The sequence below is a fragment of the Oncorhynchus mykiss genome, chromosome 26, assembly GCF_057628025.1.
Source record: "Oncorhynchus mykiss isolate SJ-2025 chromosome 26, ASM5762802v1, whole genome shotgun sequence".
Classification (NCBI taxonomy): Eukaryota; Metazoa; Chordata; class Actinopteri; order Salmoniformes; family Salmonidae; genus Oncorhynchus; species Oncorhynchus mykiss.
In genome coordinates, this window is record NC_143047.1 from 48840499 (window position 1) to 48865730 (window position 25232).

At 48.4% G+C, this 25232-nt stretch overlaps 1 protein-coding gene across 1 annotated transcript in view; it reads right to left on the bottom strand.

The window, feature by feature from the left end:
* slc9a5 (solute carrier family 9 member A5) overlaps nt 1–25232 on the bottom strand; it is an 82035-nt gene that overhangs the window by 42808 nt on the left and 13995 nt on the right. Inside the window, exons 2-3 of the mRNA XM_090223361.1 lie at nt 2560–2721; nt 2296–2436 (exon numbers count right to left, since the gene is read on the bottom strand). Of these exons, the coding sequence (XP_090079487.1) occupies nt 2296–2436; nt 2560–2721 (303 nt within the window). The remainder of the gene's footprint in view (nt 1–2295; nt 2437–2559; nt 2722–25232) is intronic.

Genomic DNA, 25232 nt, shown 5'->3' on the forward strand with positions numbered 1-25232 from the left:
ACCTGCCTGAACCTTCTGGTCTGAACACACAGAGACACATCAGACCTGCCGGAACCTTCTGGTCTGAACACACAGAGACACATCAGACCTGCCTGAACCTTCTGGTCTGAACAGAGAGACACATCAGACCTGCCTGAACCTTCTGGTCTGAACAGAGAGACACATCAGACCTGCCTGAACCTTCTGGTCTGAACAGAGAGACACATCAGACCTGCCTGAACCTTCTGGTCTGAACAGAGAGACACATCAGACCTGCCTGAACCTTCTGGTCTGAACAGAGAGACACATCAGATCTGCCTGAACCTTCTGGTCTGAACAGAGAGACACATCAGACCTGCCTGAACCTTCTGGTCTGAACAGAGAGACACATCAGACCTGCCTGAACCTTCTGGTCTGAACAGAGAGACACATCAGACCTGCCTGAACCTTCTGGTCTGAACAGAGAGACACATCAGACCTGCCTGAACCTTCTGGTCTGAACAGAGAGACACATCAGACCTGCCTGAACCTTCTGGTCTGAACAGAGACACATCAGACCTGCCTGAACCTTCGGGTCTGAACAGAAACACGTCAGACCTGCCTGAACCTTCTGGTCGGAACAGAGACACATCAGACCTGCCTGAACCTTCTGGTCTGAACAGAGAGACACATCAGACCTGCCTGAACCTTCTGGTCTGAACACACAGAGACACATTTTACATACAGCCTATTGGCTACTGTCTAAACTGTCAGGATACAGCCAATTGGCTACTGTCTAAAACTGTCAGGGTACAGCCTATTGGCTACTGTCTAAAACTGTCAGGGTACAGCCTATTGGCTACTGTCTAAAACTGTCAGGGTACAGCCTATTGGCTACTGTCTAAACTGTAAGGGTACAGCCTATTGGCTACTGTCTAAACTGTCAGGATACAGTCTATTGGCTACTGTCTAAACTGTCAGGGTACAGCCTATTGGCTACTGTCTAAACTGTCAGGGTACAGCCTATTGGTTACTGTCTAAACTGTAAGGGTACAGCCTATTGGCCCCCCAGCGGCTATTGGCCCCCCAGCGGCTTGACTCACCTCGGACCCCCGGCGGCTTGACTCACCTCTGACCCCCAGCGGCTTGACTCAACTCTGACACCCAGCAGTTCGACTCCCCTCTGACCCCCCAGCGGCTTGACTCCCCTCTGACCCCCCCAGCAGCTTGACTCACTTCTGACCCCCCAGCGGCTTGACTCACCTCTGACCCCCAGCGGCTTGACTCACCTCTGACCCCCCTGCGGCTTGACTCACCTCTGACCCCCCAGCGGCTTGACTCACCTATGATCCCAAGCAGTTTGACTCACCTATGACCCCCAGCAGCTTGACTCACCTCTGACCCCCCAGCAGCTTGACTCACCTCTGACCCCCAGCAGCTTGACTCACCTCTGACCCCCAGCAGCTTGACTCACCTATGACCCCCAGCGGCTTGACTCACCTCTGACCCCCCCAGCAGCTTGACTCACCTATGATCCCCAGCAGGTTGACTCACCTCTGACCCCCCCAGCAGCTTGACTCACCTCTGACCCCCCAGCAGCTTGACTCACCTCTGACCCCCCAGCAGCTTGACTCACCTCTGACCCCCCAGCATCTTGACTCACCTCTGACCCCCCAGCGGCTTGACTCACCTCTGAACCCCCAGCGGCTTGACTCACCTCTGACCCCCAGCGGCTTGACTCACCTCTGACCCCCCCAGCGTCTTGACCCCCCTCTGACCCCCAGCGGCTTGACTCACCTCTGACCCCCCCAGCAGCTTGACTCACCTCTGACCTCCCCAGCGTCTTGACTCACTCCTGACCCCCCAGCAGCTTGACTCACCTCTGATCCCCCAGCAGCTTGACTCACCTCTGACCCACCAGCAGCTTGACTCACTTCTGACCCCCCAGCAGCTTGACTCACCTCTGACCCCCCAGCGGCTTGACTCACCTCTGACCCACCAGCAGCTTGACTCACTTCTGACCCCCCCAGCAGCTTGACTCACCTCTGACCCCCCAGCGGCTTGACTCAACTCTGACCCCCAGCGGCTTGACTCACCTCTGACCCCCTGCGGCTTGACTCACCTCTGATCCCCCTGCGGCTTGACTCACCTCTGACCCCCCAGCGGCTTGACTCACCTCTGAACCCCCAGTGGCTTGACTCATCTCTGACCCCCGGGGGCTTGACTCACCTCTGACCCCACAGCGGCTTGACTCACCTCTGACCCCCCAGCGGCTTGACTCACCTCTGACCCCCCGCAGCTTGACTCACCTCTGACCCCCCCAGCGGCTTGACTCACCTATGATCCCCATCAGTTTGACCCCGTAGAGGCAGAAGCCTGTACAGAAGGCATTCCAGAGAGTTCCCACCACAGCATACAGTAAGATGGCTCCCAGATTGTCAAAGAAGAGCCTCGCGGGCATGAAATACCCGGCGTCACCTAAATTAAAGCAGAACATGATCTGTCATTTGCACAGGATACAGAGTACAATGTTAACTGTTAACTTGTGAGGAATCGAGGGAGATGCAGTTGAGATTTCCCCCCCAGAGAGAAGGCACCTACCTACGATGGTGGGCAGGAGGAAGAGGAAGAAGAGGCCAGGCTCTAGCTGGTACAGCTGTTTCTTACTGGTCAGCAGTACGATGCCACCCAGTACCAGGCCCAGTAAGATCAACATACAGCTCTCTGGGACCACAGTGGTGAACCGCTGGGAGAAGTGGAACACTGGAGAGGAGAGAGGAGAGGAGAGGAGGAGAGAGAGGAGAGGGGAGAGGAGATAGGAGAGGAGGAGAGGAGAGGAGAGGAGAGAGGATAGGAGAGGAGAGGAGAGGGGAGGGGAGGAGAGAGGATAGGAGAGGAGGAGAGGATAGAGGAGGGGAGGGGAGGGGAGGGGAGGGGAGGGGAGGGGAGAGGACATATGACAGTAGAAGAAAGGAGAGAGGAGAGAGGAGAGGAACACAGACACATTTAAACATAGCTATCATATAGGTAACACACATCAGATAGTACCAGGCCCAGCAGAATCACATCAGATAGTACCAGGCCCAGCAGAATCACATCAGATGGTACCAGGCCCAGCAGAATCACATCAGATAGTACCAGGCCCAGCAGAATCACATCAGATGGTACCAGGCCCAGCAGAATCACATCAGATAGTACCAGGCCCAGCAGAATCACATCAGATAGTACCAGGCCCAGCAGAATCACATCAGATGGTACCAGGCCCAGCAGAATCACATCAGATAGTACCAGGCCCAGCAGAATCACATCAGATGGTACCAGGCCCAGCAGAATCACATCAGATAGTACCAGGCCCAGCAGAATCACATCAGATAGTACCAGGCCCAGCAGAATCACATCAGATAGTACCAGGCCCAGCAGAATCACATCAGATGGTACCAGGCCCAGCAGAATCACATGAGATGGTACCAGGCCCAGCAGAATCACATCAGATAGTACCAGGCCCAGCAGAATCACATCAGATAGTACCAGGCCCAGCAGAATCACATCAGATAGTACCAGGCCCAGCAGAATCACATCAGATAGTACCAGGCCCAGCAGAATCACATCAGATAGTACCAGGCCCAGCAGAATCACATCAGATGGTACCAGGCCCAGCAGAATCACATCAGATGGTACCAGGCCCAGCAGAATCACATCAGATGGTACCAGGCCCAGCAGAATCACATCAGATGGTACCAGGCCCAGCAGAATCACATCAGATAGTACCAGGCCCAGCAGAATCACATCAGATGGTACCAGGCCCAGTAGAATCACATCAGATAGTACCAGGCCCAGCAGAATCACATCAGATGGTACCAGGCCCAGCAGAATCACATCAGATGGTACCAGGCCCAGCAGAATCACATCAGATGGTACCAGGCCCAGCAGAATCACATCAGATGGTACCAGGCCCAGCAGAATCACATCAGATGGTACCAGGCTCTCAAGGATGATCAATGGAAATAGGATGCACCATATTTATGGAAATAAGGTATTTCAGATTTTTATTTTTAATACATTTGCAAATATTTCCAAAAACCTGTTTTCGTTTTGTCATTATGGGTTATTGTGATGTCATTATGGGTTATTGTGATGTCATTATGGGTTATTGTGATGTCATTATGGGTTATTGTGATGTCATTATGGGTTATTGTGATGTCATTATTGGGTATTGTGATGTCATTATGAGTTATTGTGATGTCATTATGGGTTATTGTGATGTCATTATGGGTTATTGTGTGTAGATTGCTGATTAAAGGCTGCAACATAACAACATGTTTAAAAAAGTCAAGGGGTCTGAATACTTTTCAAACACATTGTGTGTTTTTTCTGCCATCACTACTGTCAACACACTACTATCAACACACTACTGTCAACACACTACTGTCAACACACTACTGTCAACACACTACTGTCAACACACTACTATCAACACACTACTATCAACACACTACTGTCAACACACTACTGTCAACACACTACTGTCAACACACTACTGTCAACACACTACTATCAACACACTGTCAACACACTACTGTCAACACACTACTGTCAACACACTACTATCAACACACTACTATCAACACACTACTGTCAACACACTACTATCAACACACTACTGTCAACACACTACTGTCAACACTATCACATCAGCTACAGTATATCAGTCTGTTCTCTTGTTCTATCACTACTGTCAACACTATCACATCAGCTACAGTATATCAGTTATCAGTCTGTTCTCTTGTTCCATCACTACTGTCAACACTATCACATCAGCTACAGTATATCAGTTATCAGTCTGTTCTCTTGTTCCATCACTACTGTCAACACTATCACATCAGCTACAGTACATCAGTTATCAGTCTGTTCTCTTGTTCCGTCACTACTGTCAACACTATCACATCAGCTACAGTATATCAGTTATCAGTCTGTTCTCTTGTTCCATCACTACTGTCAACACTATCACATCAGCTACAGTACATCAGTTATCAGTCTGTTCTCTTGTTCCATCACTACTGTCAACACTATCACATCAGCTACAGTACATCAGTTATCAGTCTGTTCTCTTGTTCCGTCACTACTGTCAACACTATCACATCAGCTACAGTATATCAGTTATCAGTCTGTTCTCTTGTTCCATCACTACTGTCAACACTATCACATCAGCTACAGTACATCAGTTATCAGTCTGTTCTCTTGTTCCATCACTACTGTCAACACTATCACATCAGCTACAGTACATCAGTTATCAGTCTGTTCTCTTGTTCCATCACTACTGTCAACACTATCACATCAGCTACAGTATATCAGTTATCAGTCTGTTCTCTTGTTCCATCACTACTGTCAACACTATCACATCGGCTACAGTATATCAGTTATCAGTCTGTTCTCTTGTTCCATCACTACTGTCAACACTATCACATCAGCTACAGTATATCAGTTATCAGTCTGTTCTCTTGTTCCATCACTACTGTCAACACTATCACATCAGCTACAGTACATCAGTTATCAGTCTGTTCTCTTGTTCCATCACTACTGTCAACACTATCACATCGGCTACAGTATATCAGTTATCAGTCTGTTCTCTTGTTCCATCACTACTGTCAACACTATCACATCAGCTACAGTATATCAGTTATCAGTCTGTTCTCTTGTTCCATCACTACTGTCAACACTATCACATCAGCTACAGTATATCAGTTATCAGTCTGTTCTCTTGTTCCATCACTACTGTCAACACTATCACATCAGCTATAGTATATCAGTTATCAGTCTGTTCTCTTGTTCCATCACTACTGTCAACACTATCACATCAGCTACAGTATATCAGTTATCAGTCTGTTCTCTTGTTCCATCACTACTATCAACACTATCACATCAGCTACAGTATATCAGTTATCAGTCTGTTCTCTTGTTCCATCACTACTGTCAACACTATCACATCAGCTACAGTATATCAGTTATCAGTCTGTTCTCTTGTTCCGTCACTACTGTCAACACTATCACATCAGCTACAGTATATCAGTTATCAGTCTGTTCTCTTGTTCCATCACTACTGTCAACACTATCACATCAGCTATAGTATATCAGTTATCAGTCTGTTCTCTTGTTCCATCACTACTGTCAACACTATCACATCAGCTACAGTATATCAGTTATCAGTCTGTTCTCTTGTTCCATCACTACTGTCAACACTATCACATCAGCTACAGTATATCAGTCTGTTCTCTTGTTCCATCACTACTGTCAACACTATCACATCAGCTACAGTATATCAGTTATCAGTCTGTTCTCTTGTTCCATCACTACTGTCAACACTATCACATCGGCTACAGTATATCAGTTATCAGTCTGTTCTCTTGTTCCATCACTACTGTCAACACTATCACATCGGCTACAGTATATCAGTTATCAGTCTGTTCTCTTGTTCCATCACTACTGTCAACACTATCACATCAGCTACAGTATATCAGTTATCAGTCTGTTCTCTTGTTCCATCACTACTGTCAACACTATCACATCAGCTATAGTATATCAGTCTGTTCTCTTGTTCCATCACTACTGTCAACACTATCACATCAGCTACAGTATATCAGTTATCAGTCTGTTCTCTTGTTCCATCACTACTGTCAACACTATCACATCGGCTACAGTATATCAGTTATCAGTCTGTTCTCTTGTTCCATCACTACTGTCAACACTATCACATCAGCTACAGTATATCAGTTATCAGTCTGTTCTCTTGTTCCATCACTACTGTCAACACTATCACATCGGCTACAGTTTATCAGTCTGTTCTCTTGTTCCATCACTACTGTCAACACTATCACATCAGCTACAGTACATCAGTTATCAGTCTGTTCTCTTGTTCCATCACTACTGTCAACACTATCACATCAGCTACAGTACATCAGTTATCAGTCTGTTCTCTTGTTCCATCACTACTGTCAACACTATCACATCAGCTACAGTACATCAGTTATCAGTCTGTTCTCTTGTTCCATCACTACTGTCAACACTATCACATCAGCTACAGTATATCAGTTATCAGTCTGTTCTCTTGTTCCATCACTACTGTCAACACTATCACATCAGCTACAGTATATCAGTCTGTTCTCTTGTTCCATCACTACTGTCAACACTATCACATCAGCTACAGTATATCAGTTATCAGTCTGTTCTCTTGTTCCATCACTACTGTCAACACTATCACATCGGCTACAGTATATCAGTTATCCGTCTGTTCTCTTGTTCCATCACTACTGTCAACACTATCACATCAGCTACAGTACATCAGTTATCAGTCTGTTCTCTTGTTCCATCACTACTGTCAACACTATCACATCAGCTACAGTATATCAGTCTGTTCTCTTGTTCCATCACTACTGTCAACACTATCACATCAGCTACAGTACATCAGTTATCAGTCTGTTCTCTTGTTCCATCACTACTGTCAACACTATCACATCAGCTACAGTACATCAGTTATCAGTCTGTTCTCTTGTTCCATCACTACTGTCAACACTATCACATCAGCTACAGTATATCAGTCTGTTCTCTTGTTCTATCACTACTGTCAACACTATCACATCAGCTACAGTACATCAGTTATCAGTCTGTTCTCTTGTTCCATCACTACTGTCAACACTATCACATCAGCTATAGTATATCAGTCTGTTCTCTTGTTCCATCACTACTGTCAACACTATCACATCAGCTACAGTATATCAGTTATCAGTCTGTTCTCTTGTTCCATCACTACTGTCAACACTATCACATCGGCTACAGTATATCAGTTATCAGTCTGTTCTCTTGTTCCATCACTACTGTCAACACTATCACATCGGCTACAGTATATCAGTTATCAGTCTGTTCTCTTGTTCCATCACTACTGTCAACACTATCACATCAGCTACAGTATATCAGTTATCAGTCTGTTCTCTTGTTCCATCACTACTGTCAACACTATCACATCGGCTACAGTATATCAGATATCAGTCTGTTCTCTTGTTCCATCACTACTGTCAACACTATCACATCAGCTACAGTATATCAGTTATCCGTCTGTTCTCTTGTTCCATCACTACTGTCAACACTATCACATCAGCTATAGTATATCAGTCTGTTCTCTTGTTCCATCACTACTGTCAACACTATCACATCAGCTACAGTATATCAGTTATCAGTCTGTTCTCTTGTTCCATCACTACTGTCAACACTATCACATCGGCTACAGTATATCAGTTATCAGTCTGTTCTCTTGTTCCATCACTACTGTCAACACTATCACATCGGCTACAGTATATCAGTTATCAGTCTGTTCTCTTGTTCCATCACTACTGTCAACACTATCACATCAGCTACAGTATATCAGTTATCAGTCTGTTCTCTTGTTCCATCACTACTGTCAACACTATCACATCGGCTACAGTATATCAGTTATCAGTCTGTTCTCTTGTTCCATCACTACTGTCAACACTATCACATCAGCTACAGTACATCAGTTATCAGTCTGTTCTCTTGTTCCATCACTACTGTCAACACTATCACATCAGCTACAGTATATCAGTTATCAGTCTGTTCTCTTGTTCCATCACTACTGTCAACACTATCACATCAGCTACAGTATATCAGTTATCAGTCTGTTCTCTTGTTCCATCACTACTGTCAACACTATCACATCGGCTACAGTTTATCAGTCTGTTCTCTTGTTCCATCACTACTGTCAACACTATCACATCAGCTACAGTATATCAGTTATCAGTCTGTTCTCTTGTTCCATCACTACTGTCAACACTATCACATCAGCTACAGTATATCAGTCTGTTCTCTTGTTCCATCACTACTGTCAACACTATCACATCAGCTACAGTACATCAGTTATCAGTCTGTTCTCTTGTTCCATCACTACTGTCAACACTATCACATCAGCTACAGTATATCAGTTATCAGTCTGTTCTCTTGTTCCATCACTACTGTCAACACTATCACATCGGCTACAGTATATCAGTTATCAGTCTGTTATCTTGTTCCATCACTACTGTCAACACTATCACATCAGCTACAGTACATCAGTTATCAGTCTGTTCTCTTGTTCCGTCACTACTGTCAACACTATCACATCAGCTACAGTATATCAGTTATCAGTCTGTTCTCTTGTTCCATCACTACTGTCAACACTATCACATCAGCTACAGTATATCAGTCTGTTCTCTTGTTCCATCACTACTGTCAACACTATCACATCAGCTACAGTACATCAGTTATCAGTCTGTTCTCATCACTGTCGCCAAGACCCCAGACAGCCATCTGCTGCATTACGAAACAATTCCAGAACGAACACAGAAGAGAAGGAAGCTGAACAGAGCGATAGATGAAGTGAGTTCCCTTGGAATTTGAAATGTGTCAATGTGGAGAGACGGTACGCTGAGAGCTCTGCACCACACACACACACACACACACACACACACACACACACACACACACACTAGAGCTACATGGCAGAGGTCCCAATGGCGCCCTACCTAATCTGTCCCATCTATTCAGAGGTCCCAATTGCGCCCTACCTAATCTGTCCCATCTATTCAGAGGTCCCAATTGCGCCCTACCTAATCTGTCCCATCTATTCAGAGGTCCCAATGGCGTCCTAACCTAATCTGTCCCATCTATTCAGAGGTCCCAATGGCATCCTACCTAATCTGTCCCATCTATTCAGAGGTCCCAATGGGGCCCTACCTAATCTGTCCCAGACATTCAGAGGTCCCAATGGAGCCCTACCTAATCTGTCCCAGACATTCAGAGGTCCCAATTGCGCCCTACCTAATCTGTCCCATCTATTCAGATGTCCCAATTGCGCCCTACCTAATCCGTCCCATCTATTCAGAGGTCCCAATGGCGTCCTACCTAATCTGTCCCATCTATTCAGAGGTCCCAATTGCGCCCTACCTAATCTGTCCCAGACATTCAGAGGTTCCAATGGGGCCCTACCTAATCTGTCCCATCTATTCAGAGGTCCCAATGGGGCCCTACCTAATCTGTCCCAGACATTCAGAGGTCCCAATGGGGCCCTACCTAATCTGTCCCATCTATTCAGAGGTCCCAATGGGGCCCTACCTAATCTGTCCCAGACATTCAGAGGTCCCAATGGGGCTCTACCTAATCTGTCCCATCTATTCAGAGGTCCCAATGGCATCCTACCTAATCTGTCCCATCTATTTAGAGGTCCCAATGGGGCCCTACCTAATCTGTCCCATCTATTCAGAGGTCCCAAATGGGGCCCTACCTAATCTGTCCCATCTATTCAGAGGTCCCAAATGGGGCCCTACCTAATCTGTCCCATCTATTCAGAGGTCCCAAATGGGGCCCTACCTAATCTGTCCCATCTATTTAGAGGTCCCAATGGGGCCCTACCTAATCTGTCCCATCTATTCAGAGGTCCCAATGGCGTCCTACCTAATCTGTCTCAGACATTGTGGTGCCACAGCACGGCAGGGAAAGAAACAAACTAGTCAGAATATAGAATGGAAAAGATAATCAATGGAAGAAAACAAGTCTGAGATACTGTGAGGTAGAGAACCCAACACTTCAATGTAGTGGACAGTGTCTGAGATACTGAGACTGAGGTAGAGAACCCAACACTTCAATGTAGTGGACAGTGTCTGACATACTGAGGTAGAGAACCCAACACTTCAATGTAGTGGACAGTGTCTGAGATACTGAGACTGAGGTAGAGAACCCAACACTTCAATGTAGTGGACAGTGTCTGAGATACTGAGGTAGAGAACCCAACACTTCAATGTAGTGGACAGTGTCTGAGATACTGAGGTAGAGAACCCAACACTTCAATGTAGTGGACAGTGTCTGAGATACTGAGGTAGAGAACCCAACACTTCAATGTAGTGGACAGTGTCTGAGATACTGAGACTGAGGTAGAGAACCCAACACTTCAATGTAGTGGACAGGGTCTGAGATACTGAGACTGAGGTAGAGAACCAACACTTCAATGTAGTGGACAGGGTCTGAGATACTGAGACTGAGGTAGAGAACCCAACACTTCAATGTAGTGGACAGGGTCTGAGATACTGAGGTAGAGAACCCAACACTTCAATGTAGTGGACAGGGTCTGAGATACGGAGGTAGAGAACCCAACACTTCAATGTAGTGGACAGGGTCTGAGATACTGAGGTAGAGAACCCAACACTTCAATGTAGTGGACAGTGTCTGAGATACTGAGACTGAGGTAGAGAACCCAACACTTCAATGTAGTGGACAGGGTCTGAGATACTGAGACTGAGGTAGAGAACCCAACACTTCAATGTAGTGGACAGTGTCTGAGATACTGAGGTAGAGAACCCAACACTTCAATGTAGTGGACAGTGTCTGAGATACTGAGACTGAGGTAGAGAACCCAACACTTCAATGTAGTGGACAGTGTCTGAGATACTGAGACTGAGGTAGAGAACCCAACACTTCAATGTAGTGGACAGTGTCTGAGATACTGAGGTAGAGAACCCAACACTTCAATGTAGTGGACAGTGTCTGAGATACTGAGGTAGAGAACCCAACACTTCAATGTAGTGGACAGTGTCTGAGATACTGAGGTAGAGAACCCAACACTTCAATGTAGTGGACAGTGTCTGAGATACTGAGACTGAGGTAGAGAACCCAACACTTCAATGTAGTGGACAGTGTCTGAGATACTGAGGTAGAGAACCCAACACTTCAATGTAGTGGACAGTGTCTGAGATACTGAGGTAGAGAACCCAACACTTCAATGTAGTGGACAGTGTCTGAGATACTGAGGTAGAGAACCCAACACTTCAATGTAGTGGACAGTGTCTGAGATACTGAGGTAGAGAACCCAACACTTCAATGTAGTGGACAGTGTCTGAGATACTGAGACTGAGGTAGAGAACCCAACACTTCAATGTAGTGGACAGTGTCTGAGATACTGAGGTAGAGAACCCAACACTTCAATGTAGTGGACAGTGTCTGAGATACTGAGACTGAGGTAGAGAACCCAACACTTCAATGTAGTGGACAGTGTCTGAGATACTGAGACTGAGGTAGAGAACCCAACACTTCAATGTAGTGGACAGTGTCTGAGATACTGAGGTAGAGAACCCAACACTTCAATGTAGTGGACAGTGTCTGAGATACTGAGGTAGAGAACCCAACACTTCAATGTAGTGGACAGTGTCTGAGATACTGAGACTGAGGTAGAGAACCCAACACTTCAATGTAGTGGACAGGGTCTGAGATACTGAGACTGAGGTAGAGAACCAACACTTCAATGTAGTGGACAGGGTCTGAGATACTGAGACTGAGGTAGAGAACCCAACACTTCAATGTAGTGGACAGGGTCTGAGATACTGAGGTAGAGAACCCAACACTTCAATGTAGTGGACAGGGTCTGAGATACTGAGGTAGAGAACCCAACACTTCAATGTAGTGGACAGGGTCTGAGATACTGAGACTGAGGTAGAGAACCCAACACTTCAATGTAGTGGACAGGGTCTGAGATACTGAGGTAGAGAACCCAACACTTCAATGTAGTGGACAGTGTCTGAGATACTGAGACTGAGGTAGAGAACCAACACTTCAATGTAGTGGACAGGGTCTGAGATACTGAGACTGAGGTAGAGAACCAACACTTCAATGTAGTGGACAGGGTCTGAGATACTGAGACTGAGGTAGAGAACCAACACTTCAATGTAGTGGACAGGGTCTGAGATACTGAGACTGAGGTAGAGAACCCAGCATATGGAAACCTCCTGGTGTTCCCTAACAGTAAGGGGTTACTATGGTAATCGATAATCAGGCCGTAATGAGATATAAGAGCTGTGCTGCCTAGTTAGTATGACATCACTCATGTAGAGCTCAGTTCATGGCCACTGTGTGTGTGTGTTAGTGATGTGTGTGTTTAGTAATGTTTGTGTGTTAGTGATGTTTGTGCCTGGTGTGTGTGCCTGGTGTGTGTATGTGTGTGTGTTAGTGTGGGCCTGGTGTGTGTGTGTGTATGTGTGTGTGTGTGTGTGTGTGCCTGGTGTGTGTGTGTGTGGGCCTGTTCTATCTCTGCTCTCTCTGATGACCCCCCACCCACCCACACACACACAGTTCACACCCACACCTACATTTCCATGTCGTCATCAACAGTACCAGCTGCCCCTCTGCAAAACTGACTAGCGACCTACACGTTTATCACGACACATTAAACCACATTTAGGGGCTCCTGAAGGGACTAAGGTACTACAGACCCTGGTTCAATCCCGGGCTGTATCACAGTGGTCTAAGGTACTACAGACCCTGGTTCGATTCCAGGCTGTATCACAGCGGTCTAAGGCACTGCATCTCAGTGCTAGAGGCGTCACTACAGACCCTGGTTCAATTCCAGGCTGTATCACAACCGGCAGTGACTGGGAGTCCCATAGGGCGGTGCACAATTGGCCCAGCGTCGTCGTCCTGGTTAGTGTTTGGCCGGGGTAGACCGTCATTGTAAATAATGACTTGCATCATAAAAATAATGTTTAAATACATTTTTTTAAAAGTGTAACGACAAGTAAAAACCACATTGATAAGGACACATCAAAACCACATCTATAAGGACACATAAAAACCACATTGATAAGGACACATCAAAACCACATCTATAAGGACACATAAAAACCACATTTATAAGGACACATCAAAACCACATTTATAAGGACACATAAAAACCACATTGATAAGGACACATAAAAACCACATTTATAAGGACACATAAAAACCACATTTATAAGGACACATAAAAACCACATTTATAAGGACACATGAAAACCACATTTATAAGGACACATAAAAACCACATTGATAAGGACACATAAAAACCACATTTATAAGGACACATAAAAACCACATTGATAAGGACACATAAAAACCACATTTATAAGGACACATAAAAAACACATTGATAAGGACACATAAAAACCACATTTATAAGGACACATAAAAACCACATTTATAAGGACACATAAAAACCACATTTATAAGGACATGTAAAAAACACATTTATAAGGACACATAAAAACCACATTTATAAGGACACATAAAAACCACATTTATAAGGACACATAAAAACCACATTTATAAGGACACATAAAAACCACATTTATAAGGACACATAAAAACCACATTGATAAGGACACATAAAAACCATGTGTGTGTTTGGGCCAGTAGTTCCATAAAGAGGAACAAGTCCATAATGATATTCAGCAACACCACTGAGGGCTTCTTCTGGATTACATCTTTACTATTTCAACTAGGACTGCTGTGTGGCTGGGTGGGTGTACGTGTGTGTGTGTTAGCCTGGTGTGTGTGTGTGTGTTAGCCTGGTGTGTGTGTGTGTGTGTGTGTTAGCCTGGTGTGTGTGTGTGTGTTTGTTAGTGTAGGCCTGTTATGTGTGTGTGTGTGTGTGTGTGTGTGTGTGTGTGTGTGTGTGGGCCTGTTCTATCTCTGCTCTCTCTGATGTCTGATATCTGATGTCTCACAGCAGGCCTTGCCTCCTCCTCCTCTAATACACAGATCAGCTCTATACTGCTCCCTCCCCCTCTAATACACTGATCAGCTCTATACTGCTGCCTCCTCCTCCTCTAATACACTGATCAGCTCTATACTGCTGCCTCCTCCTCCTCTAATACACTGATCAGCTCTATACTGCTGCCCCCTCTAATACACTGATCAGGTCTATACTGCTGCCCCCCCCCCTCCTCTAATACTCTGATCAGCTCTATATTGCTGCCCCCTCCTCCTCTAATACACTGATCAGCTCTATACTGCTGCCTCCTCCTCCTCTAATACACTGATCAGCTCTATACTGCTGCCTCCTCCTCTAATACACTGATCAGCTCTATACTGCTGCCCCCCCCTCCTCTAATACTCTGATCAGCTCTATATTGCTGCCCCCTCCTCCTCTAATACACTGATCAGCTCTATACTGCTGCCTCCTCCTCCTCCTCTAACACTGATCAGCTCTATACTGCCTCCTCCTCTAATACACTGATCAGCTCTATACTGCCTCCTCCTCTAATACACTGATCAGCTCTATACTGCTGCCTCCTCCTCCTCCTCTAACACTGATCAGCTCTATACTGCCTCCTCCTCTAATACACTGATCAGCTCTATACTGCCTCCTCCTCTAATACACTGATCAGCTCTATACTGCCTCCTCCTCTAATACACTGATCAGCTCTATACTGCCTCCTCCTCTAATACACTGATCAGCTCTATACTGCTGCCTCCTCCTCCTCCTCTAACACTGATCAGCTCTATTCTGCCTCCTCCTCTAATACACTGATCAGCTCTATACTGCCTCCTCCTCTAATACACTGATCAGCTCTATACTGCCGCCCCCTCCTCTAATACACTGATCAGCTCTATACTGCTGCCTCCTCCTCCTCTAATAAACTGATCAGATCTATACTGCTGCCTCCTCCTCCTCCTCCACTATATGGCAGTGTGGGGTCCACTATATGGCAGTGTGGGGTCCACTATATGGCAGTGTGGGGTCCACTATATGGCAGTGAAGTATGGGGTCCACTATACGGCAGTGAAGTATGGGGTCCACTATACGGCAGTGTGCGGTCCGCTATATGGGTCCACTATATGGCAGTGTGGGGTCCACTATATGGCAGTGTGGGGTCCACTATATGGCAGTGTGGGGTCCACTATACGGCAGTGTGGGGTCCACTATATGGCAGTGTGGGGTCCACTATATGGCAGTGTGGGGTCCACTATATGGCAGTGTGGGGTCCACTATATGGCAGTGTGGGGTCCACTATATGGGTCCACTATATGGCAGTGTGGGGTCCACTATATGGGTCCACTATATGGCAGTGTGGGGTCCACTATATGGGTCCACTATATGGCAGTGTGTTGTCCACTATATGGCAGTGTGGGGTCCACTATATGGCAGTGTGGGGAAAAACTCCTAGCAACAGAATCAGGCCAATTCTCTCTTCTGATTAATATCCAGAAAAGAGTCACCAAATGTTAAATTAATTTATAAACACATGACCCCCCCCCCCCCCCCCCCCCCATTACAAAGCCCTCAACTGCCAAGAGGTGACTGTAGAGAAGAGTCCCCAATCAGCACCTGGTTCCAAGGCCCAATAAACTAACCACTCCCAACCCAGACAAGTCTCCCTCAGAACAAAGCAAACATATATCACCTATTGGAAAAGAAATCACACAAAAAATGCTTCAATGTTATTTGGCTCTAAAACAGAGAGTAGATGGTTGCAGACTATTTGACCACCGTGATTGATGGAAAACACTAACTATGTACAGACTCAGCGAGCACAGTCTGGTAGACCTGGCCCAGAGAGGACAGGCTGGTAAACCTGGCTGCCCAGAGAGGACAGGCTGGTAAACCTGGCTGCCCAGAGAGGACAGGCTGGTAGACCTGGCCTAGAGAGGACAGGCTGTGCTCATTCTGCCCCCACAAAGAGATAGAAACAGGGCTGCATTATCTGTCAAACTGTGACACATATTCTGACATAACAAATTCATTCTTCCCCAAAAATTATTAAATAATACGAAGAATTAGAAAACCTAAATGTCTGAAGAGAAATCAACATGCCGTGTTTTAGCAGCCAGATGTCTCCTGATACAACCTGAGGGACAGACAGATGTCTCCTGATACAACCTGAGGGACAGCCAGATGTCTCCTGAGGGACAGACAGATGTCTCCTGAGGGACAGACAGATGTCTCCTGAGGGACAGACAGATGTCTCCTGAGGGACAGACAGATGTCTCCTGAGGGACAGACAGATGTCTCCTGAGGGACAGACAGATGTCTCCTGAGGGACAGACAGATGTCTCCTGAGGGACAGACAGATGTCTCCTGAGGGACAGACAGTGACTGAATGTAGGGTGGGCTCTAAGACTGACAGCTGGTACATTGGAAGTTCTTGGTTTATTTTACGACCAGAAGAAGAAGATGGGAGGGTGAATTATAAGAGAGACTGTTACCTGTTAGCCCATGGAGAACAGACTGTCCTCAGCTCAGTCTGCTAAACCCCAGAGAGACTGTTACCTGTTAGCCCATGGAGAACAGACTGTCCTCAGCTCAGTCTGCTAAACCCCAGAGAGACTGTCCTCAGCTCAGTCTGCTAAACCCCAGAGAGACTGTTACCTGTTAGCCCATGGAGAACAGACTGTCCTCAGCTCAGTCTGCTAAACCCCAGAGAGACTGATACCTGTTAGCCCATGGAGAACAGACTGTCCTCAGCTCAGTCTGCTAAACCCCAGAGAGACTGTCCTCAGCTCAGTCTGCTAAACCCCAGAGAGACTGTTACCTGTTAGCCCATGGAGAACAGACTGTCCTCAGCTCAGTCTGCTAAACCCCAGAGAGACTGATACCTGTTAGCCCATGGAGAACAGACTGTCCTCAGCTCAGTCTGCTAAACCCCAGAGAGACTGTTACCTGTTACCCCATGGAGAACAGACTGTCCTCAGCTCAGTCTGCTAAACCCCAGAGAGACTGATACCTGTTAGTCCATGGAGAACAGACTGTCCTCAGCTCAGTCTACAAAACCCCAGAGAGACTGTTACCTGTTAGCCCATGGAGAACAGACTGTCCTCAGCTCAGTCTGCTAAACTCCAGAGAGACTTATTCGGGTACTGTCAGAACAGAGGAAGGTAAAACTGCATAATATAGGAGTCAATGAGAACTATAATTAACTACACTGTGTTCTCTCTGTGTTCTCCTTTCTTTGGCAATGTCACTTACTGACTTATCATGCCAATAGAGGAGAGAGAGAGAGAGAGGACAAGAATAGAGAGATAGAAATAGACATGCAGAGAGAGAGGGAGAGAGATAGGAGAGAGATAGATGAGAGAGGGAGGGGGAGAGATAAAGCAAAGATAGAAGATAGATAACGAGAGACAGAATATAGAGGGAGAGAGAATAGATAGAGAAAGGGGAGAGAGATGAGAGAGAGGAGAGAGAGGAGAGAGAGATAGAGAAGCGAGGGAGGGGATAGATAAAGGAGAGAAGAGAGAGAGAGGAGAGAGAGGTGGAGAGAGAGGAGGAGAGAGAGAGGAGAGAGAGGAGAGGGAGATAGAGAAGTGAGGGAGGGGATAGAGAGAGGAGAGAGAGAGGAGAGAGAGAGAGAGAAAGATAAAGGAGAGAGGAGAGAAGAGAGAGAGAGAGGAGAGAGAGGGAAAGAAAGATAAGAGAGAAAGATAAAGGAGAGAGAGGAGAGAGAGGAGAGAGAGATAGAGAAGCGAGGGAGGGGAGAGAGGAGAGAGAGAGAGAGAGAGAAAGATAAAGGAGAGAGAGGAGAGAAGAGAGAGAGAGAGAGAGAGAGAGAGAGAGAGAGGGGAGAGAGGGGAGAGAGAGGAGAGAGAGGAGGGGGAAGGGAGAGAGGAGAGAGAGAGAGAGAGAGAGAGAGAGAGAGAAAGGAGAGAGAGGAGAGAGAAAGATGATGAGAGAGGGAGGGGGAGAGAAAGCAAAGAGAGAAGAGAGATACGAGAGACAGAATATAGAGAGAGAGAGAGAGAGAGAGAGAGAGAGAGAGAGAGAGAGAGAGAGAGAAAGATAAAGGAGAGAGAGGAGAGAAGAGAGAGAGAGAGGAGAGAGAGGAGAAAGAGAGAGGAGAGAGAGAGGGACAGAGAGAGGAGAGAGAGAGGGACAGAGAGAGAGGAGAGAGAGGGACAGAGAGAGGAGAGAGAGATGGACAGATAGAGAGGAGAGAGAGAGGGAGACAAAGAGAGAGAATAGATGGAGAGAGAGGAGAGGGAGAGAGAGGGGAGAGAGATAACAGAGAGAGAGGGGAGAGAGAGAACAGAGAGAGTAGAGAGAGAGAGAGAGTAGAGAGAGAGAGATGGGAGAGAGAGGGACAGAGAGACAGAGAGACTAGAGAGGGGAGAGAGAGGGACAGAGAGAGAGGGACAGAGAGAGAACAGTCTAGAGGCTGGTGGCTTTGACAATTTTTAGGGCCTTCCTCTGACACCACCTGGTATAGAGGTCCTGAATGGCAGGAAGCTTGGCCCTGGTGATGTACTGGGCCGTACGCACTACCCTCGGTAGTGCCTTGCGGTCGGAGGCCGAGCAGTTGCCATACCAGGCAGTGATGCAACCCGTCAGGATGCTCTCGATGGTGCAGCTGTAAAACCTTTTGAGGATCTGAGGACCCATGCCAAATCTTTTCAGTCTCCTGAGGTAGATTAGGTTTTGTTCTTCAGGACTGTCTATTAGCTGCCCTCCTGAGGTAACCATGGCAACACGAGGTCAGAATGACAAATACCCTGACAACAGATTACCCCAAATGGCTTCTCTCTTTATACTGGGGCAGCAGGTAGACTAGTGGTTAGAGTGGAGGGACGGCAGGTAGCCTAGGGGTTAGAGTGGGGGGGCGGCAGGTAGCCTAGTGGTTAGAGTGGAGGGGCGGCAGGTAGACTAGTGGTTAGAGTGGAGGGGCGGCAGGTAGCCTAGTGGTTAGAGTGGAGGGGCGGCAGGTAGCCTAGGGGTTAGAGTGGAGGGGCGGCAGGTAGCCTAGGGGTTAGAGTGGAGGAACGGCAGGTAGCCTAGTGGTTAGAGTGGAGGGGCGGCAGGTAGACTAGTGGTTAGAGTGTAGGGGTGGCAGGTAGCCTAGTGGTTAGAGTGGAGGGGAGGCAGGTAGCCTAGTGGTTAGAGTGGAGGGAGGGCAGGTAGACTAGTGGTTAGAGTGGAGGGGTGGCAGGTAGCCTAGTGGTTAGAGTGGAGGGGTGGCAGGTAGACTAGTGGTTAGAGTGGAGGGGCGGCAGGTAGACTAGTGGTTAGAGTGGAGGGGGGGGGGCAGGTAGCCTAGTGGTTAGAGTGGAGGGGGGGGGCAGGTAGCCTAGTGGTTAGAGCTTTGTACTAGTAACCGAAAGGTTGTGAGATCGAATCCCCGAGCTGACAAGGTAAAAATCTGTCATTCTGCCCCTGAACAAGGCAGTTAACCCACTGTTCCCCTGAACAAGGCAGTTAACCCACTGTTCCCCTGAACAAGGCAGTTAACCCACTGTTCCCCTGAACAAGGCAGTTAACCCACTGTTCCCCTGAACAAGGCAGTTAACCCACTGTTCCCCTGAACAAGGCAGTTAACCCACTGTTCCCCTGAACAAGGCAGTTAACCCACTGTTCCCCTGAACAAGGCTGTTAACCCACTGTTCCCCTGAACAAGGCAGTTAACCCACTGTTCCCCTGAACAAGGCAGTTAACCCACTGTTCCCCGGTAGGCCGTCACTGAAAATAAGAATTTGTTCTTAACTGACTTGCCTAGTTAAATAAAGGTAAAATAAATAGGTACACCAGGTCCCATAATGCACTACATCTGACCAGGTCCCATAATGCACTACATCTGACCAGGTCCCATAATGCACTACATCTGAACAGGTCCCATAATGCACTACATCTGACCAGGTCCCATAATGCACTACATCTGACCAGGTCCCATAATGCACTACATCTGACCAGGTCCCATAATGCACTACATCTGACCAGGTCCCATAATGCACTGCAAAGGGAATAGAGTCCCATTTGGGATGCAGAGTAAGCAGCACTGTAGCTGTTATGGCGGACAGCACCTCACTGCAGAGACCATCAATCCTCTGCCATTACATAAGCACCTTTATGTATTCCAAGCTGCTATTCAGGAGAGCATCTCACAGGGTACATCCTAAATGGCACACTTTTCCCTATATAGTGGACACAGTGCAGGGAGAGAGAGGGAGAAACACAGCAGGGAGAAACACAGCAGGGAGAGAGAGGGAGAAATACAGCAGGGAGAGAGAGGGAGAAACACAGCAGGGAGAGAGAGGGAGAAACACAGCAGGGAGAAACACAGCAGGGAGAGAGAGGGAGAAACACAGCAGGGAGAAACACAGCAGGGAGAGAGAGGGAGAAACACTGCAGGGAGAGAGAGGGAGAAACACAGCAGGGAGAGAGAGGGAGAAACACAGCAGGGAGAGAGAGGGAGAAACACTGCAGGGAGAGAGAGGGAGAAACACAGCAGGGAGAAACACAGCAGGGAGAGAGAGGGAGAAATACAGCAGGGAGAGAGAGGGAGAAACACAGCAGGGAGAGAGAGGGAGAAACACAGCAGGGAGAAACACAGCAGGGAGAGAGAGGGAGAAACACAGCAGGGAGAAACACAGCAGGGAGAGAGAGGGAGAAACACTGCAGGGAGAGAGAGGGAGAAACACAGCAGGGAGAGAGAGGGAGAAACACAGCAGGGAGAGAGAGGGAGAAACACTGCAGGGAGAGAGAGGGAGAAACACAGCAGGGAGAAACACAGCAGGGAGAGAGAGGGAGAAACACAGCAGGGAGAAACACAGCAGGGAGAGAGAGGGAGAAACACAGCAGGGAGAAACACAGCAGGGAGAGAGAGGGAGAAACACAGCAGGGAGAAACACAGCAGGGAGAGAGAGGGAGAAACACTGCAGGGAGAGAGAGGGAGAAACACTGCAGGGAGAAACACAGCAGGGAGAGAGAGGGAGAAACACAGCAGGGAGAAACACAGCAGGGAGAGAGAGGGAGAAACACTGCAGGGAGAGAGAGGGAGAAACACTGCAGGGAGAAACACAGCAGGGAGAGAGAGGGAGAAACACTGCAGGGAGAGAGAGGGAGAAACACAGCAGGGAGAGAGAGGGAGAAACACTGCAGGGAGAGAGAGGGAGAAACACAGCAGGGAGAGAGAGGGAGAAACACAGCAGGGAGAGAGAGGGAGAAACACAGCAGGGAGAGAGAGGGAGAAACACTGCAGGGAGAGAGAGGGAGAAACACAGCAGGGAGAGAGGGAGAAACACTGCAGGGAGAGAGAGGGAGAAACACAGCAGGGAGAGAGAGGGAGAAACACAGCAGGGAGAGAGAGGGAGAAACACAGCAGGGAGAAACACAGCAGGGAGAGAGAGGGAGAAACACAGCAGGGAAAAACACAGCAGGGAGAGAGAGGGAGAAACACAGCAGGGAGAAACACAGCAGGGAGAGAGAGGGAGAAACACTGCAGGGAGAGAGAGGGAGAAACACTGCAGGGAGAAACACAGCAGGGAGAGAGGGAGAAACACTGCAGGGAGAGAGAGGGAGAAACACAGCAGGGAGAGAGAGGGAGAAACACAGCAGGGAGAAACACAGCAGGGAGAGAGAGGGAGAAACACAGCAGGGAGAGAGGGAGAAACACTGCAGGGAGAGAGGGAGAAACACTGCAGGGAGAGAGGGAGAAACACTGCAGGGAAAAACACAGCAGGGAGAGAGAGGGAGAAACACTGCAGGGAGAAACACAGCAGGGAGAGAGAGGGAGAAACACAGCAGGGAGAAACACAGCAGGGAGAGAGAGGGAGAAACACTGCAGGGAGAGAGAGGGAGAAACACAGCAGGGAGAGAGAGGGAGAAACACTGCAGGGAGAGAGAGGGAGAAACACTGCAGGGAGAGAGAGGGAGAAACACTGCAGGGAGAGAGAGGGAGAAACACTGCAGGGAGAGAGAGGGAGAAACACTGCAGGGAGAGAGGGAGAAACACAGCAGGGAGAGAGAGGGAGAAACACAGCAGGGAGAAACACAGCAGGGAGAGAGGGGGAGAAACACAGCAGGGAGAAAAACTGCAGGGAGAGAGAAGGAGAAACACAGCAGGGAGAAACACAGCAGGGAGAGAGAGGGAGAAACACAGCAGGGAGAGAGAGGGAGAAACACTGCAGGGAGAGACAGGGAGAAACACAGCAGGGAGAAACACAGCAGGGAGAGAGAGGGAGAAACACAGCAGGGAGAGAGGGAGAAACACTGCAGGGAGAGAGGGAGAAACACTGCAGGGAGAGAGGGAGAAACACTGCAGGGAGAGAGGGAGAAACACAGCAGGGAGAGAGAGGGAGAAACACAGCAGGGAGAAACACAGCAGGGAGAGAGAGGGAGAAACACTGCAGGGAGAGAGAGGGAGAAACACTGCAGGGAGAGAGAGGGAGAAACACTGCAGGGAGAGAGGGAGAAACACAGCAGGGAGAGAGAGGGAGAAACACAGCAGGGAGAAACACAGCAGGGAGAGAGGGGGAGAAACACAGCAGGGAGAAAAACTGCAGGGAGAGAGAAGGAGAAACACAGCAGGGAGAAACACAGCAGGGAGAGAGAGGGAGAAACACAGCAGGGAGAAAGAGGGAGAAACACTGCAGGGAGAGACAGGGAGAAACACAGCAGGGAGAAACACAGCAGGGAGAGAGAGGGAGAAACACAGCAGGGAGAGAGGGAGAAACACTGCAGGGAGAGAGGGAGAAACACTGCAGGGAGAGAGGGAGAAACACTGCAGGGAGAAACACAGCAGGGAGAGAGAGGGAGAAACACAGCAGGGAGAGAGAGGGAGAAACACTGCAGGGAGAGAGAGGGAGAAACACAGCAGGGAGAAACACAGCAGGGAGAGAGAGGGAGAAACACAGCAGGGAGAAACACAGCAGGGAGAGAGAGGGAGAAACACAGCAGGGAGAGAGAGGGAGAAACACTGCAGGGAGAGAGAGGGAGAAACACAGCAGGGAGAGAGAGGGAGAAACACTGCAGGGAGAGAGAGGGAGAAACACTGCAGGGAGAGAGAGGGAGAAACACTGCAGGGAGAGAGAGGGAGAAACACTGCAGGGAGAGAGAGGGAGAAACACTGCAGGGAGAGAGAGGGAGAAACACTGCAGGGAGAGAGGGAGAAACACAGCAGGGAGAGAGAGGGAGAAACACAGCAGGGAGAGAGAGGGAGAAACACAGCAGGGAGAGAGGGAGAAACACTGCAGGGAGAGAGAGGGAGAAACACAGCAGGGAGAAACACAGCAGGGAGAGAGAGGGAGAAACACAGCAGGGAGAAACACTGCAGGGAGAGAGAAGGAGAAACACAGCAGGGAGAAACACAGCAGGGAGAGAGAGGGAGAAACACAGCAGGGAGAGAGAGGGAGAAACACTGCAGGGAGAGAGAGGGAGAAACACAGCAGGGAGAAACACAGCAGGGAGAGAGAGGGAGAAACACAGCAGGGAGAAACACAGCAGGGAGAGAGAGGGAGAAACACAGCAGGGAGAGAGGGAGAAACACTGCAGGGAGAGAGGGAGAAACACTGCAGGGAGAGAGGGAGAAACACTGCAGGGAGAGAGGGAGAAACACTGCAGGGAGAGAGGGAGAAACACTGCAGGGAGAGAGGGAGAAACACTGCAGGGAGAAACACAGCAGGGAGAGAGAGGGAGAAACACAGCAGGGAGAGAGAGGGAGAAACACAGCAGGGAGAAACACAGTAGGGAGAGATAGGGAGAAACACAGCAGGGAGAGAGAGGGAGAAACACAGCAGGGAGAAACACAGCAGGGAGAGAGAGGGAGAAACACTGCAGGGAGAAACACTGCAGGGAGAGAGAGGGAGAAACACAGCAGGGAGAAACACAGCAGGGAGAGAGAGGGAGAAACACAGCAGGGAGAGAGAGGGAGAAACACTGCAGGGAGAGAGAGGGAGAAACACAGCAGGGAGAGAGGGAGAAACACTGCAGGGAGAGAGAGGGAGAAACACAGCAGGGAGAGAGAGGGAGAAACACAGCAGGGAGAGAGAGGGAGAAACACTGCAGGGAGAGAGAGGGAGAAACACTGCAGGGAGAGAGAGGGAGAAACACTGCAGGGAGAGAGAGGGAGAAACACAGCAGGGAGAAAGAGGGAGAAACACAGCAGGGAGAGAGAGGGAGAAACACTGCAGGGAGAGAGAGGGAGAAACACAGCAGGGAGAGAGAGGGAGAAACACAGCAGGGAGAGAGAGGGGGAAACACTGCAGGGAGAGACACAGCAGGGAGAGAGAGGGAGAAACACAGCAGGGAGAGAGAGGGAGAAACACAGCAGGGAGAGAGAGGGAGAAACACTGCAGGGAGAGAGAGGGAGAAACACTGCAGGGAGAGAGAGGGAGAAACACAGCAGGGAGAGAGAGGGAGAAACACAGCAGGGAGAGAGAGGGAGAAACACTGCAGGGAGAGAGAGGGAGAAACACAGCAGGGAGAGAGAGGGAGAAACACAGCAGGGAGAGAGAGGGACAAACACTGCAGGGAGAGAGAGGGAGAAACACAGCAGGGAGAGAGAGGGAGAAACACTGCAGGGAGAGAGAGGGAGAAACACAGCAGGGAGAGAGAGGGAGAAACACAGCAGGGAGAGAGAGGGAGAAACACTGCAGGGAGAGAGAGGGAGAAACACTGCAGGGAGAGAGAGGGAGAAACACTGCAGGGAGAGAGGGAGAAACACTGC